The sequence below is a fragment of the Trachypithecus francoisi genome, unplaced genomic scaffold (assembly GCF_009764315.1).
Source record: "Trachypithecus francoisi isolate TF-2019V2 unplaced genomic scaffold, Tfra_2.0 Lachesis_group12, whole genome shotgun sequence".
NCBI lineage: Eukaryota > Metazoa > Chordata > Mammalia > Primates > Cercopithecidae > Trachypithecus > Trachypithecus francoisi.
In genome coordinates, this window is record NW_022681457.1 from 18,030,209 (window position 1) to 18,047,675 (window position 17,467).

General features: G+C 43.4%; 1 protein-coding gene across 1 annotated transcript in view; it reads right to left on the minus strand.

Annotated features, from left to right (window-relative positions):
• The window catches only part of PLPP3 (phospholipid phosphatase 3), an 83,853-nt gene that overhangs the window by 18,165 nt on the left and 48,221 nt on the right, over positions 1 to 17,467 (minus strand). The window contains exons 3-4 of the mRNA XM_033225034.1: positions 9,934 to 10,211; positions 9,480 to 9,537 (exon numbers count right to left, since the gene is read on the minus strand). Coding sequence (XP_033080925.1) covers positions 9,480 to 9,537; positions 9,934 to 10,211 — 336 coding nt within the window. The remainder of the gene's footprint in view (positions 1 to 9,479; positions 9,538 to 9,933; positions 10,212 to 17,467) is intronic.

Consider the following 17,467-nt stretch of genomic DNA (forward strand, 5'->3'; position numbering starts at 1 on the left):
TTCATGCAAAACACTGAGCACCACACTCTCAGTGCTTTTCAAGAGCTCTAGGCAAGACTGGGTCACTATAGGCAATACCAAAGTCAGTGAATTGGAGCTATAGGCCAAAGACTACTCCCTTAATGACCTACCAGTGGATGAAAAGACGATTCCTTTTGGAAATGGGGATAAAGAGGGTGTTAGTCTAGCTCCAACTCAACACATGTCTTCAGGACAATGGCAACTTCAAGGAACAAGGAATCATCCATTTGCAGTGTACTCCGTATGTTTGGCCTTCCCTCAGCTATTCTTGGCAGTGGACAAGGGTGGGGTACATAACAGACAGAGCACAGATTTTAATCAGGAAAACCTCCTTGAGCCTCCGTTTTCTCACATATAAAATAAGTGTAGCAACCACTCTCTTAGAGGCTGTGGTCTAGTTTGGTTGATAATGTAGATCAAGAGGATGGCATGAAATACTACTCAATAAATAGGTGATTTTATTCTTTAATCACATTTCTTAATTTGGAGCGGCAAGACTTTCTAACTTCCCTTGCTGAAAAATCGGTAGGTCCTCGGAAAATGCTTCTTACGAGTCCTCCAACCATTCCCCCTGCCCCTGCATGCAGGCTTAGGTCACAAGCCTTGGAAACCGAGGGTGGGGCAGGGGAAGGGCGTGTTTCCCAACCGGACAAGGCCCACATCTCCCCTTCCACTGATTCAGATACTTAAGGTTGGAACTTAATACGAGAAAAAAATAAATACACCAGAAGAATTTGAGGAGAGGAAGAGACCAGCCATCAGAATAGCTCCAGAAAGGAAGGGAGTGCTTATGAATGAGAAAGGAGTAGGGAGCCAAGGGAAAAGAATGCCTTTGGGAAGCAGTCGGTCAGACACAGAATCACAGTAAGCAGACGGGACCTTGTTCCCTGATATCCATCAGTAACTAACACATTTATGGAGGAATGCTTCAAGGTCAGCACTGATCCTGGTGTCTGCAGCTGGGGATTTTGGGGAAAGAGGTGCATTAGTAAAGTGCATTTTGGGGTATAATAGCCCTGACTCCAGTCCTGGCTCTATCACTTACTAAGTGGGTGGTCAGTTTACTTCTATAAGCCTCAGTCTCCTTATCTGTAAAACAGGTAGAACAGTATCTCCTTCTCTGGTTTGCCAGTATCAAAGGAGACAATATGGAAAGGAACCTGTCTGGCACAGGATGGGCACTCAGGATACTTTTCAGAAATCCAGGCTACCTTTTTGCCCTAGTGAATGACATTTACTCAGTGACTGTGGCAATTTTCACCAAAACAAGTAAGTTTTGGTGAAACTTAAAGAAGAGTTGAGAATGAGATTGCACGATGACTTTCCATCCAGTGGCTACATCTGATATGAGAAGTAAGCTGGTAGCAGCAGGCTTTGAGATTGATGAAAGCATACAATGACGTTCTCCATCTCACATCAATTTCACTGCTGCTAAATGGATTGGATTTTGCCAGTATAGAGCCCAGTTAACACGAGCCACTCCAGGCCAGAGGTTTGGGCCTCACTGGGATCAGGGAGTACATTCTGGAGGCTGGGGACAAGTAACTCTGGAGGCTCCAATTATTCCCACTCCACAGGAGACAGGTACAACTTATTCAAGAAAGGAAGTCAAACCCTTCTGACAGACGATGCCATCCCCTTATTCTGTATCAAAACACACTCTCCCAGATCAGAACACCCACAGGGCCTTTAGTAAAGTCCTAGGTGACCTGAAAGGGTAAGCAGAGCTGGATAAAACCTGAAAGCCTAAATCATCTTGGCCTCTTCTAGTCTACTGCTGACATTGTGGCTTATCTGCATTCACTTCCCCATCTGCATGGCCTCTGGGCTAAAGAATCAGCCCTCTCAAACTACTTCCCAAGCACCACTATGACACAGCAGAAAGTAATTTGCAGCCAGAGCAACTAGATCGGAACCTTTTCTCTGCTACATACAAGCTGTATGGCCCTGGAGAAGTCATTCTGCTTCTATGAATTTCTGTTTTCTCATATACAGTGTAAGAAGATTAGTTTATTTTTTAAAATGTTAGAAGCATCTATTCAAGACTCTGTGAAAGACACAGATGTAAAAAAGTCCCTTCACTAGAACAGCATATAATCTTAAAGACCTTTTCTTGTATTAAGATTTCGCTTTCAGTTGCTTAAAAAAAACCTGCTGATTGTGGATTTGAGAAAAAGAAAGGTGTATATCTGTTTCCCATACCCCGAAATGATGTATGTAAGTCCCTGGCATGTAGAACTCACTTTATCAGTGGAGTTCTCTTCTCCTTCCCTGTCCTAGCTTCAGAACTGGGGCCTTGTGGAATTCCAACAAAACCTCCTTAGAAAGTGTCCGACTGAACTTGAGGCTGTTCCTCTGGTCTGAACCAGCAGAGTCAGATGAGTGGGTGAGTCACACTCTGGTTCTTGCTAAGTCATTTGTGTTTCATTACATGATTTGCATACTGGTGGAACAGGTCTGCACTGTCCTCTCACTTCATTTCCATTCCTCTTGGGACAGCTCTGCTAAGAGTGAAAAGGAGGCTTTTGTCCTTCCTTAGGTCCCTGCCTACCCTCTTCCTGGAAGCCAGGCCAGACCACTGACACCCAGAGAGAAACTTTCTCCCTTCTCTAATCTCCCCTATGGCTCTCACTGGGCTCTGGTTCATGTGTCTGGTGGGTAGCTTGCAAACATAGTGTAGAACTAGAACTTCTCTCTGGAATGTTCTTTACTTTCAGGACAAAAGAATTTTTGATTGACTTTTCCTTTAGAAGAAAATCAAATCGTGTCTTCTGTCACTATCAGAGGGAGGAAAGAAAACTACCATTTTGCTGAGCACTGGTGTAGCGTCTGGGCCAGGTGCTTTAAATTACATTACCTGTAATTGTCACAATAATCCTATTAGGTGGATACCACTGTGCCCATTCTACAGCTGAAGAAATTAAACTAAAAGAGGCCACGGTACTTGCTCAAGGTAACCAAGAGACGTGATGTACATTAAGTATATCTGCCTCTTTCTGAGTCTGTGCTCTAAGCACAGAACTGCCTGGCCTCCTTAGGAAATTACTGCTTCACATAAAGTCTTAGTCTTTTTGTACTGGGTCTCTGTCTTTGGAGAAAAGAGGCAGTTTGAGGGCATTACACCAAAGAACAACCTCCAGGGGACATTTGGAACTTCAGACTCCTCTAATTCACCTGCACACACTTCCATCAACCCCCGCATTTGAAACCCAAATGTACAGCTTTTGTAAGAGTTACAGTGGAATAATCTCTGACCTGATCTGAAGCAGAAGGGAGTCTAAGAGCTGACTCATTATACCTTATAGCAGAGGTGAGAGCCACTTCCATCCCCTCAGTCCACCCCTAAGCAGAGAATGCATCCAGTTGTTTGGCCATTATTTACTTCTCTGGCTTTCCACACAAAATTATGAGCTCTTTCGGTGTCCCCAGGCACTCACACAGGTCTGTCACAGAATAGGTACTCAGAAACAGACGGATGTGTGGTGGGGCGAGTGAATGAGATAGGGAGAAAAAAGAGGAAAAACATCTGGTACAGTGATTTATTCCCCTTGGAAACAACAATCTTGCTCCCCCAAGGAGTTTCTATAGCCACTCCCAGGATTTGTGGGTACACCTCGTGGGCATACCAGACCCCAGGCTCCAGGGCGCCAAACATGCTGAACAAAACCTCAATGACTAACAAGCACAGCCCAGAGAAAGGGCTGTCAGAGCACAGCCACTTCCCTGTTTCCTTGGCACCCAACAAACCCTCTGACACAAGAATAGTTCTCATGGGACAGCACAGTAAAGGGTCAATAGGGAAAGAGCTCAGCAAAGAGGCAGCAGAGACTTTCCCTACATGACACAGGCCCTTAGCAATCTATCAAGTCTGTGATGAGGAGACAAAAAAAGTTCTGATTGGAATGGAAAGGAGTATGGCCTGAGAGTGTCAGGAGACCTGAAATTCATTCATTCATCAAATATTTATTGCACACTTACTAGGTATCAGGCCTTGTTCTGGGAAGTAGGATATAGTAGTGAATCAAGAGACCAAAAAATCTCTCCCCCGGGGAATTTACAATCTTTTTAAATAATTTTTTTTATCTATATAGACAGGGTCTCACTATGTTGCCCAGGCTGATCCTGAACTCCTGGGCTCAAGCAATTCTCCTGCCTTGGCCTCCTAAAATGCTGGGATTATAGGCATGAACCACTGCATCCATCCAGAATTTATAATTTAGTTGGAAGAAACAAACAAGCAAATAAAAATGTAGTATGTCAGATGGTGAGAAGTAAGGCTGCAAAGGGTCACAGGGAGAACAGTATCAGAGGACGGGGTTGTCATTTTAAACAGGATAGTCAGGAAAGGCTTCTAAAGAAGGGGAGGGGGCAAGGTGCAGATTTCAGGGTGGGGTGTGGGGAGAACGGCAGCTAAGGAAAGGCCTTGACACAAAGTGGCTGCCGAATGCACCTGCAAAATGAGGAGCTGGGACTGATCCCAAAGGTATTTTCCACTCTCAAGCGTGCCCTCCATTCCCTGGTTCCTAGCAGCCATCCAAATACAGTTCAGAACTGTACTGAACTGAATACCTGCAGTTCTCCAAATCACCTCCTCCTTTTCACCTTCACACATGTAGTTCTTCCAGTCTCCTCTATCTTCATATGACTATCTCTACTGCCACTCTCTGCTCCAGGTTAGCCTAGGGGTCACAATTCTGAGTCCATAATATAACCTACACATTCCCTTGCCCCGAGGGACAATGTATCAGACTATTATCATTGTGTACTGTTTCTTTAGACTAAATTATGCAAGGGTGGTAACCATCTCCCCATTCCCACTCCTAGCCTGGTGCTAGGTGCATCATAGTCCCTCACTAAGCACGTACCAAATGCTGAATGTTGGATGCACAGGTGAGTTCCTTAAGGGCAGGACCCAGCACAACAGAGCAGACACCAGGTGTGCTGCATGAATTGGCGTCTGCCCTGGTGTTGACATTTTATCCAGATAGTATGTCATCCTCAATCTCCAACCATGGAGGTGCAGGGTCAATCCAGATGTGGTCCTCTGGGGTTCAGACCAGGGCTCAGAGGTATAAAGCATACTTTATGTTTATATATGCTGTGGGTTTGTGTTTTGTTTTTTTTTTTTTTTAAATTAGAACTTGCATTAATCTCTAACAAGCCTTAACCTCATCCTTAAGCTTCTGTGTGCAGAGATAATTTGGTGTTTGGGGCATGGTTTTTCCAAGCTCATCATTTGGCAAAATTTATTCATTGACCTAACATGAAGTGCTCTTAAAGTTATGGAAGCTCTAGAAGTGGCTGCTGCTGAAAGGCCTAGAGTGGAGCTGGCTGGTGCTTCCGGTCTGCTATTCTCTGAACTCGATGGTAATGTAGGCATAAGTTTGTCTTGATGGCTCCCTATCTTCCTTTTTAGCACTTAGGGCAGTTCAAACTTTTTTCAAATAGAGCCATAGTGATTGAGAGAGAAACAGACAGGCCATCTCATCCCACTCTTTCATCTGACAGATGGGGAAATTGGGGTCCAGAGAGGAAAAGTGGCAACAACTCTGCAAAATAGACATGATCACTTTCACTTTACAGATGAGTACACTGAGGCTCTAAAGCTATGTAACCCACTCATGGCTTCAGAGTTAGTCATGGATACAGCCAGATTTGATTCCACATCTGCTTGATTCTAAAGACAAAAGCTGTCAATGCTGAACCTGGCTGACTCAAATGTGATTCTCCCCAAAACCCCAGGGAAGCTATGAATCACAGGCTGCATGAACAATAAAACAGCACAGGGTGCACCGGGGAGGCCAGTCTATTTGCCCAACTCCAGCACTTCCTGAAGCCCAACATAAAAGCCCTGAGGGAGGGTCTAAGGGCTTCTTGGACTGACAGCAGAGTTTCCCACCTCCTCTGCTGGGCCTAAATGGTGTGAACTTTCTTGAGAAAGTTTTGCAAATCAGCCAAGTCTAGTGGCTCAAGCCTATAATCCCAACACTTTGGGAGGCCAAGGTGGGTTGATCACCTGAGGTCAGGAGTTCAAGACCAGCCTGGCCAATATGGTGAAACCCTGTCTCTATTAAAAATACAAAAATTTGCTGGGTGTGGTGCCACGCACCTGTAATCCCAGCTACTTGGGAGTCTAAGGCTGGAGAATTGCTTGAATCTGGGAGGCGGAGGTTGTAGCGAGCCGAGATCGCACCACTGCACTCTAGCCTAGGCAACAGAGCGAGACTCCATCTCAAAAAAAAAAAAAAAGGAAAAGAAAGTTTTGCAAATTGGCTGAGCATGGAGGCTCACATCTGTAGTCCCAGCACTTTGGGAGGCCAAGATGGTTGAATCGCTTGAGCCCAGGAGTTCAAAACCAGCCTGGCCAGCAGGGCAAAGCCTCATCTCTACAAAAAAAATACAAAAATTAGCTGGGTGTGGTGGCATGCACCTGTGGTCCCAGTTACTCAGGTGGCTGAGGTGGAAGGATCACCTGAGTCCAGGAGTCAGAGGTTGCAGTGAGCCAAGACAGTGCCACTGTGCTCCATCCTGGGTGACAGAACGAGACCTTGTCTCAAAAAAAAAAAAAAAAGAGAACAACAACAAAAAAGAAAGTTTTGCAGATCAGATGTTAGAAGAGCTGGGATTTCTCTGAATATCACATAAGCACATGCCGTGGCAAAGAGTACCATCTTTACTTTTTGGCCCTTATCTTCACTGGTGGTTTTAGGGCAAGATAACCTTAGCGCTAAAAACACAGCTGTGTACATATGTGTTGTATATGTGAGTTGTGAGTGTTGAATGTGTGTTTGTACAAGAGTTCTGAAGAACGTATGTGCACAGTGGGGTAGGAGGTCGGGGATATAATACTATGCTGAAAAGAGGATAGATTAAGGAGGCTTTCTTTCTTCTTCTCGTTGTTTACTTTTTTAAAGAGACACGGTCTCCCTATGTTGTCCAGACTTGTCTCAAACTGCTGGCCTCAAGGGATTCTCTCACCTTGGCCTCTTAAAGTGCTGAGATTACAGGTATAAGCCACCGTGCCCAGCCAAAGGAGGCTCTCCTCCATCCCTCTCTCTTCCTTTCCTCCTCCTTCCCTCTTTCTCTTCCTTCCTTCCAGCAATATGGAAGAACTACAACTTTTTCCTCCCTTTGAGGGATGCAAACAAACCTTCAGTCAAAATATACGTCTCACCCATCATCCCCATAGAGATCTCTAGCTGGTAAGGAGGTAATCGGAGTTGGGGACGGGAGGGAGGGGACATCTCAACCATTAAAGCAAAAGGAGACAGGTCTTCTTCAGGCAAAACTTGTTAGGGTTAAAAGGAAATATTCCTTAAGTTCATCCTGAAGAGGTCTGGTTTTTGTTTGTTTGTGGGTTTTGTAGCACAGTACAACGAAAAGAACATACAACAATGTTGAAGTCTGGCCTGCAAATACCTTTTCTGCCTCTTACTGACGGTGGAATTTTTTTTTTTTTTTTTTTTTTTTTTTTTTGAGACGGAGTCTCGCTCTGTCGCCCAGGCTGGAGTACAGTGGCCGGATCTCAGCTCACTGCAAGCTCCGCCTCCCGGGTTTACGCCATTCTCCTGCCTCAGCCTCCCGAGTAGCTGGGACTACAGGCGCCCGCCACCTCGCCCGGCTAGTTTTTTGTATTTTTTAGTAGAGACGGGGTTTCACCGTGTTAGCCAGGATGGTCTCGATCTCCTGACCTCGTGATCCACCCGTCTCGGCCTCCCAAAGTGCTGGGATTACAGGCTTGAGCCACCGCGCCCGGCCGACGGTGGAATTTTTGTCACTAAACTTCTTAGATTCAAATTGGATAGGATAATCAAAATACACCTCATCAGGTCACTGAAAAGCAAATGTCACAGAGTAAGTAGATATGGTGCCTGGCACACAGAAGGCATCCAAAGCGAGTCAGCATCTTCACCTGTTGTGCAGCTGTGAAGGCCACAGTGCACAGTGCTGGCTTCAAAACAATCAAGTATTTTTTTTTCGGAATAAAATGAAGGGATATGAAAAAAAGTGAACACATACCCAGTTCCTCTAAGCACTTTTATAAAACACCAAAATTACATTTTTAAAATTGTTTCCAGCCCTGGGTAAAATATACACAGGGAGCAGGAACCTAAATATCTTTGGTAAATTTTCCTTTCTAAGAGCAAAACAAAAACAAAAAGATGAAGAATGGAGGGAAGTGTTATTCATGAACACACAACATCCACGTTTAATGTTGTCATAGGTTGGGGCCCATCTTTCAGCTCTGCATCCTCTGTAATGGGAAGCCAATGTTGGCTTAGTTTAGAGGCCTCTAAACTTGGAAAGGATTGGGGGAGAAAGATAAATAAATCACACAAACTTTCTGTTGTTTTTCCCAATTCCTAATTATGCTTTTTAAATAAGTTGAAATCAAAATGTTCTTTTTTCAAACAGTTTGTGCTCCTCTGAGCTATGTCTGACCTCTCAGCACCTTCTCGCTCTGAATTCCATCAAAGCAGCTGAAAGCAGGAAGTGCCTTGGCACACACGGACCTCATTCAAGGGGAGAGGAAAGGCAGGGAAACCCACATGTAACTGACAAAGAAAAACAGAGCAGCCCTCTATCTGTCTGGCAGCTGGAGGCAAGCAGGGCACTTCACCTGCATTGCCCAACCGTCTCCAGGAAATCAGAGCCGACATGGCCATGAGAAGAGCAATATGGGAATCAAATTATCGTTCCACCACTGGTCGAAGGAACTCAAACATGCTGCTTAACCTCTCTGGGCCTTGGTCTGTGGATTTGAGAAATGGGGCATGGATTTTATACTTCACAGTGTTGTTATGAAGTCATGCGTCCTCATGGAGCAGAAGTACTTTGCAAAACTCAAAATTATTCTAAATACTTAGGTAATGATAATCCTTAAAGCCCTTCTATCCATAGAATACGGAGGACTGACATGGTGAACGTTGCAAAAAAATTTATCAGAAAGCTTGGGCTTTAGCAGCAGTCCTGGTGTTTATGTACATTTTGGCAGTTCACTTTAATTCTCTGAGCCTTACTTAGCAATCTTTTCCCGCAACAGATTTTCAGAAACAGTGCTTGTACCCTAAAATGTTATATTTAGGTTGGTGCAAGAGTAATTGGTTTTTGCCATTTAAATAATATAGTCCAGGGGTTTTTGTAATGGCAAAAACCTCCATTACTCTTGCACCAACCTAATACAAGTGTTTTTATCGCTTTAAAATTTCAAAATGTGTCCACAGTGCTTATCAAGGAGCTATGGCAAATACTACTTTTATTTGAAAAACGGGGGGAAAAAACTGGAAAGTAAAATAACTTCCGCTAAGGCAGTGGCAGAGCTCAGAATTAAACCTAACTTTTCTAGCTAACAAGGATTTCACAGTGATGTCATGCCCCTAGCTATTTTGAGGGCTATGATATCAGAAGGGATGGAAGCTGGAACTGAGCACTACTCAGATCAAAGGGTGGGTACTTACCACCAAATACAGCATAGTGTACATGGAGAAGGAGGCATGGCCAGAGAAGAAGGACTTCCTGTAAGAGCAAGAGAGGGCCATGAAACAGTCGTATTCACATCCCTGATACACACTTGTCTGTCTGTCTTCCCTCCCTAGACTGTAACCTTGAGAGTAGGCACTATGCCCTGTTCACTTTTGCATCCTTCGCAGTGCTTTGGACCCACGCCTGGAACATAGCAGGCACCCATGAATGCATGAATAAACAAAAGAATGAATAAATGAATGTACTTACCAATGCTATATTGGAAGTATTGATTTACATATCTGTCTCAATCATCTGACTATGAGTTCCTCAAGAATAGGAACTATGCCTTATTCACCCATCTAAACTAGGGACCAGCTAGTAAGTGCTCACTGAACTGCACTGTATCAAAGGGGTCCAGGCTCTGGCCATGGGGAGGTGGTGTCTCACCTGGCTTCCTGGACTTTGCTATCATCACCTCTGCATCTGTAGTTCTGAATGTAGCCTTCAGAGCAGTTGATCTGGCTGAAATCAGGATTGCAGACACTCAAGAAGTGAGGACGCAGGCGCCCTATGGACACTTTGGCAATGTCTGTGAAAGACTGGCTGATGGCACAGCCAAAGAGGAAGCAGCCCACTTGCTTATAGAGTGCTGCCACGTAGGGGTTCTGAATCGTCGACCGCGACTTCTTCAGGTAATAGATCCGGTAGAATTCCCCCGTGATGATCTAAAAGGAATCCAATAGGGGAATTAGGCGGTATCAAGATTCATCATTAACATTGATGCTGTAAAGGATATTTAACAACATCAGAGAATATTCAATATTTGCAAAGGAGTGTCCTAATTTTCTATTTATGAAATATACAGACACAAATACGCACAGAAGGAAAGATCAAAGCGCTAATAGAGTTGGGTGTTTTAAGCCCTACATGACCATGTAATACCTTTGTAACAACAAAAATATACAAATATATTTATAATATATTTATATGCATATATGTGTGTGTGTGTGTATATCTATATATTTTTTTTTTTTTTTTTTTTTTAAAGGGAGAGGCAAGAACTTAACTATAGAAAAGAAATACTAAATGAAGAATCAAGGACAAGGTTAAGGGTAGCTATGATGTCACAGGGTCTGAGCAAATCTCGGGATTCTGGGATTTGGGGTAAAGGATCACAGACAATGACCTGACTCTAGTAAGGGCCTCAGCCTCGTGCTGACATTGGCCATGGTGAGAGTTTCTGTATGAAGAGGTGGATATACCATGGTTAAGTCCTGGGGAATCCAGACTCTACCACCAATCTGGTATCCTTCAGCAATAATCTATGCCCTCCAAGCTTCGGCCTCCTGCTCTATAAAAGGAGGCTGCTCACCTTTGCAGCTGTTGGTTCAAATAGGATAACATGAATGGGAAATGACCTGGACCATAGAGAGTGATGCTTTTACTTTTTAGAAGCAGAGTTTGATAAATAGAATACCAGTCTAAAAACTAAGAAACTTGTAGTACGATGCCCTTCAGTGTTTGTGAATTTCTTCCAGTCAGCCTGTGCGGTCTTCTCTGATCCTGAAGACCCTTCTCAAATCCTTCTTGATTTTCACACTGTATCTATGATATGATGCTTAGAGATTTATCACTACTGAAAACAATCCACCAATTACAGATTACCTATTATATGCCAGACATTGCTTTTAGATTCTTTATGTCATGAAATCCTGACGCTCAAGATAGATATAGTGACATCATTTACATTAAGGATGGGGGACAGCTGATGTTCTGTAAGGTAAATGCCTATGATGTGTACAACCACACACCCTGCTGCCTTTGTCTTAACTCCACAGCCCAGCCATGGGCACTTCCTGCTTGTAACCACAGCCCAGAGACACTGATGGTCAACTCATCACTCACCACAAAAGTCCCTTCACACTTCCTCCCAGGGCAGGATGATGAGCTACACTTGCCCTTTCAGAGGGAAGAGGGCATGTGCACAACCACAAGGGAAGCAATAGTCTGGCATATCTGGATACTCCTTTGCAAAGGCTCCCAATATTCTTTTACAGTGGAGGAAAGCCTCAAGGCACAAGGTCTGATCAAGATCCTCAAGGGCTCCAAAGTCTGGGGAAGGACGACCATGTAGGAAGGAAACACCAGCTGGGCCCAGGGACAAACAGGTGCAGCAGCGAGAACAGCTACTATCACAGCCAACATTGACACAGTGACTGTGTTTATAAATGCTTTATATATAAGAGCTACATTTCACTTTCCCAGATCATATTGAGTACAATTCTGTATTAGAGGAACATAGTCAAAGGCCACTTTAGCCAGCATCTTGGCATAGCCGTTTCCTGAGAGAGTAAAACTAGTATGTGACCCTGCATAGATGCTCAAAGACTATCAGTTGAAGGAACAAATGAATGAAAGGGAGCAGGACGGTAGTCCTCAAAGTTGCCTTATTACAAAATTGGAAGGATCCCCTCAACATTACCAAGAATGCTTTGATAACACGTTGCAGACATTAAACTCCGAGAAGCATGGCAAGTCATTAATGAAAGGGACCATTATATTTAGAAGAATCTTAGGTCCAAATGAGCTCCCATCTAAAGATTAAACCCAGGTGCACTGACTCCCTGCCCAGCATTCTTTCCTACCATTCATGATCTAATTCCCCTTTTGAACCTGTTTATACATTTACCCTATGTAACCTCACAGGCAAACAAGTTCCAGATGTTTATTACCACAATCGTGTTCTCTTACTCTTTTTTATTCTTCCTTACTTATAAATCATACGAGACTTTTTATGCAGCAGGAAGAGCACTGAACTAGGAGTCAAGTAGCCAAGGTTCAAGTGCCTACTTGTTTAGTGAAAATGGGATAAATTGGTTTCTGCATTTGTAAAATGAGGGTGCTAGACTGACTGATGACTTCATAACTGCAATGACATTTATTCTCAACTCTCCTGGGCTATGTTCACCATCCACCACTAGCCTGCCAACCAAGCACAGGTAATAAGCAATAGCAGAGGAAAGTTACTTGCTCAGAGATGACACCAGAAACAGGGAGCAGAACCAAGGCCCCAGGCAAAATCCCTGACCTCAGATTGCTCCCTGGTTCTCTGAACCAGCCACTGCTACAGATTAAGGAACTGTTTCTAAGCAGGTGTGGCCTAAGGATCAGTCAACACAATTTCCTGTTTGATGCTGAGAAAGAACATGTGAGTTTCCACTACAAATTAGCATCTCTTGCATGAATTTACTTATTAATCTCAGATGAGTCACCTTTGTGCTCCAGTCACTTTCAGGGAGACGGGGTTTGACTACAATTCAGGGATTCTTTTCAGCTCTTATGTCCCATCTCTAAAACTTCCATTTTTAGTGCCATAGTCTTAAGATAGTAAATTGCAAAGTAAAATGTTTCCTTCACTCATGGGAAGACAAGGAGATGAAAAGAACATTTTGCAGTTCCTCAAATTCTTAATAATAATGTTAACAGCAGCCATCTCTTACATTTATTTTGTACTGCACTTTCATTTAATCTTCTCTGTGAAGAAGATATTCCATTCTACAGATGGAGATACTAAGGTTCTGGGAGACAGTGACTTTTCTGAAGGATTTGAGGCCAGTAAGTGACAGAGTGAAGAGTAGAGCCCAGGTATTCTGACTTAAGCTCAAAGACCCACAGCAGGCTACATTGAGATAATTTTATTATTTCTATTGTTATTAAAACCAATTTCCACTGTAGGAGAGCAATTGCAGATTTTTAAGGAGAGGGTCAGGCTGAAGCCATTTGGCAGACACATGACTCCAGGACCACATGGCTTCTGGGGCAGCCTTGACAGATTTTAGAGTGAATGAGCAACAAATTATGTATTTTCTCTATCCCCTTGTATAGAAGGGTCGGGGAGTCGACAACACAGCCATAAATCATCATTATGAACCAGCCGGACTTGGCTTCTTGTAATCCTAGCCCTTAAAAGTCTATTTAATGAAATTTGGGCTGTGAAAGGCAGCCTGAATACCTCACCTCCACAGACGAGGCGAAGGCTTAAATTGTTCTCCAACACGTTACACACCTAACTCTGGAGTCCCAGATTTACTGCTTTCGGACTTTATTCATTACTCACAATGTTTTTATTCCTGGGTAATAAAATAAGCTCTTCCCTCCCCCTCCCCCTACAAAGACTCTGTCCCCACTCCCAGACTCCTGCCCCCAGAGCCCTCATTTCTGCCTCAGTCAGCAAGGTTCTGATATGTAAATTTCACTGCTGAGAAAAATGCCTTCAATGTTGATCCTTTTCTGAAAGAGCAAGCAACAGATTCTGGGGGTGATGGCAGGCTGCCAGGCAAGCAGAGAATTCTCCCCTACCTGCCTTTTAAAGCACTTGGCACAGAATCTGGAAACTAATAAAATGGGAAAGCATTGCAATTAAGCTACAAGGGGACAGAAACAGATCAGTCCTTGCCTGAGAGGGGCTGCAGTTTGGAGAGAGATTGGCTCCAACTGCAAGATAGCTCCTCTTCCTGTCTTCTCTGGTGAAAAAGAGCTCAACTGCACACATATTTACAAATATTTAACTGTTACGGAGAGGAAATATGAAGAAAAATTAGGATAGACTTTTGGGAAATGATAGCGCATGAGATGGTGAAAGAAGCAACAACGTTGTAGCCAGAAAAACCTGTCTGAATCTTGTCTATTACCTTAGGCATGTGACTTTACCTCTCTGGACTTAGGTGTCCTCATCTATAAAGTAAGGTGAATAATATCTACCCAGCAGGATTGCCAGGGAATTAGATAAGGTGATATGTCAATCACCTGGCACCTAGCAGGAGAGCCCTACAAAAGTTAACTTTTTTATTCCCTCCATTGGAGAAGACAACAAACAAACAAACAAATAAAAAACATGTTTTGTAGAGAATATCTCTTCCAAGAGCTCCTTGGACGATACCATACCTAATTGAAGAGTTTGGAAGTACCACCCCTCCACGGTAGGACCAGAATACGTGTGTACAGACAGCATTGCTTCTGATCATTTTATCTGGTATGTCAGTATGTCTTTTTCAGCAGATCAAGACAGAAGCAAAGTCTAAACCCAGAGCAGAAGGGACGACCCTACTCTACTGTTTTGTGTTATTTTTAAGATTCCACTCTATTTATAAATTATCCCAAGAAAAGTAATATCTTTGCACAGCAGCCTAACAATCTCTCTTTCAGAGACTGAGAACTCATCTTCCACTGCTGAGTCTGAAGGACAAACTTTCCTATACTCTGATCTGCTTTAATATTTGCTTAGTACTTTACAGCTTACAAAGTACTTTCACATCCACTATACTGTTTGCTTCTCACAACACCATATGAATTACTAAATTATTACCAACACTTATATAAATGCATATGATGAAGGCCAGAGAGGGCAGTGAATCACTCTTGATAAAAATGAGACAGCAAGAAGACCATCACTGAAGCTGGGACTTCCTCATTCTAATTCCTGTGCTGATCCCAATGACATCGAGTTGGCCTTCTCTTAGAAGTCCTACTAGGCGGTAGCATGTATGTCTCCAGAGAGACAGATGTTCACAGAACGCCCAGTAAGTGCCTGCCATCTTGAAAGGCACCTGCACCTCTAAGTTCCTGGTAGCCACAGAGGGTCAAGTTGTTCTTTTACATCTCGGTTACATGAATTGATGAACTTCTTTTGCCCAGAAAAGATTAATTCAACAAACCATTGATGATGGAGAATCATGAAAGGAGAATCACATTTCTCACTTTAGTTCTCAGTCCCAAAGGAAAGGAAAAATATAATGTATCTGGGTCCTGTTTCTAAGGATGGAGACAGATGCATGGCTGTATTTTCTCTGGAGCTGACTGCTCCATCTACTGCAATAAAGTGAGGCATCTTAAGTAACTAGAAATAGTTGATTAGAAATTTATTCTCTGATTCTTCTGTCACTTGGTTAACATCTTCAGCCTTTTTCAGGAGATCAGTGCCTCACCGTCTGGGAAAGGTAATGAAGACAGAGATCTGTCCAAAGATACCAGTGTAATTTCCGGGTTTTATGGGTAAGTCAGAACTCCAATATCTAGAATAAAGACAGCAAAGAGGCCAGAGAGGGGCTATAGAAGCTATTTATGGTTGAAATTAGCAGTGGCTGCCCTGTGCCCACAAGTCTCATGAAGAAGAGAGTCTGAGGCATAAAGCATCATTATTTTCCCAAAAGTCAGGGACTTAGAGTCATGGGCCTCCTGACAGCCCAACTCTGCCAGTCCAGGCAAGAATCTCCTGGCTGTTCTTTCTGCAGCATTGCCTACTGCAGCCTCTTACTCTTTTTTTTACCTTGAATGTCCTAGGCTTCCTTAATATCACACCAGCATGCTTTTGTTACTACTTCTAAATAAATGTGGGTCTTCCCTAGGACTGTGTTCCTGGTGTTCTGCTGTGATCTCAGCTGCTTCAATAGCTTCAATTATTAGCTCTATGAAGATGACCTTCAAAAGGCCATCTCTCTCTCTCTCTCTAGCTTCAGCCTACCCTTTTCCCCTAATTGGCCAATTCCAATCTTCCCCCAACTCTCCCCAACTAGAGATGTTATTAGCATTTCAAATTAACCAAGTCTAAAGTCACACCCATTCCCACTCCTGTCCCAAACTTCACTTCTCTTCCCTCTATTTCTGCTCAAGGTGTGCCACCAAGCATATGACTGACAAAGATGTGCAATCTTAGACTCCTTCCTCTCTCTCATCCCTTTATCCATCTGGCTTTTGCAAGGTCTCCTGCATCTATCTTTTTCTCTCTATTCCCCTTGCATGGCCACCACCGTGGTTCAGGCCTCATCCTTACCTTGATTAGAAAATTGACCAAGCTCACTTAAAATACTCTCATCAACCTCTAGCCAATTAGCCAGAGTAAAAATTTCTCAGCATTCAAGGATCTTCACGATCTTGCCACAATCTTCTTTTCCTACTGTAACCTTGTCTACTCCCTTATATTCCATTCATTCAGCCATACAGGTCTGCTCTACATTCCCTGAAAACACTTCATTGTTTTGAAGTCTCTAACATTGCTGAACCAATGCCTTCTGCCCAGGTCAGGTTCTCTGACGAAAATCCCACTTATGCCTTAAAGTAGAGCTCAAGTGCCAACTAGTGTCCTGGGTTAGAGTTTGGCTCTTTGACTTGAGTCTTGTACAACTGAGCTCTCTCTAAGTCTCAGTTTCCTCATCTCTAAAAATGAAGATGATGACAGTATCAAAAGCAGGGTTGTGGTGAAAATTATATGGGACAAGTGCTCGGTGAATGATGATGATGATGATGATGATGAAGTCTTGGCATAAGCCTTAGCCTTAAGTGCTCTTCCTCTGAACTCCCACAGCACTTTATTTAGACCTCAGACAATCTGCAGCATTTGACATGTTTTGTCCTTGAAGCTCTCCCCTCCCTAGCAGCCACCGCCATGCACTGCCCTGACTCTCTTCTTATTTTCAGACTAATTCTTTCCTTTCCTTGAGGGTCTAATCCTATAGTCAGTCTTGTACTTGCCTTGAATTCCCTTTAAATCGTAAGATCCAAAGGCAAGATTTGTATTTTACACATCAGCTTATAGGCCAAGGTGCCTATCACAAAGCCTGCTTGTTATAAGGGAGGTATCACCCTGTACCTACCTACACACAACAGGTGATCACCATCTCTACAAACCATTGATGCACACTGTCAATCTTAGGCAGTCATCTGCCCAGTGTTCTAGATGTTTTATCTTCCTCCATACATTTAGCTCTCCAAGCCCAGTAACTAAAAGCTTTTATAGCTAACTAAATAAAGAGCACTCTACTTAGCACTGACCAGAGTGGGCCGTCATTAGCATCTGTTAAAGCACTTAGGCTTGAAAGCCAAACAGACTTAGGTTTTAATTCGTGTTCCCCCATTCACTAAGCAGAGTAACCTCGGGCTAGTCACTTCACCCGTATAAGCCTCAGTGTCCTCCCTCATTTGTCAA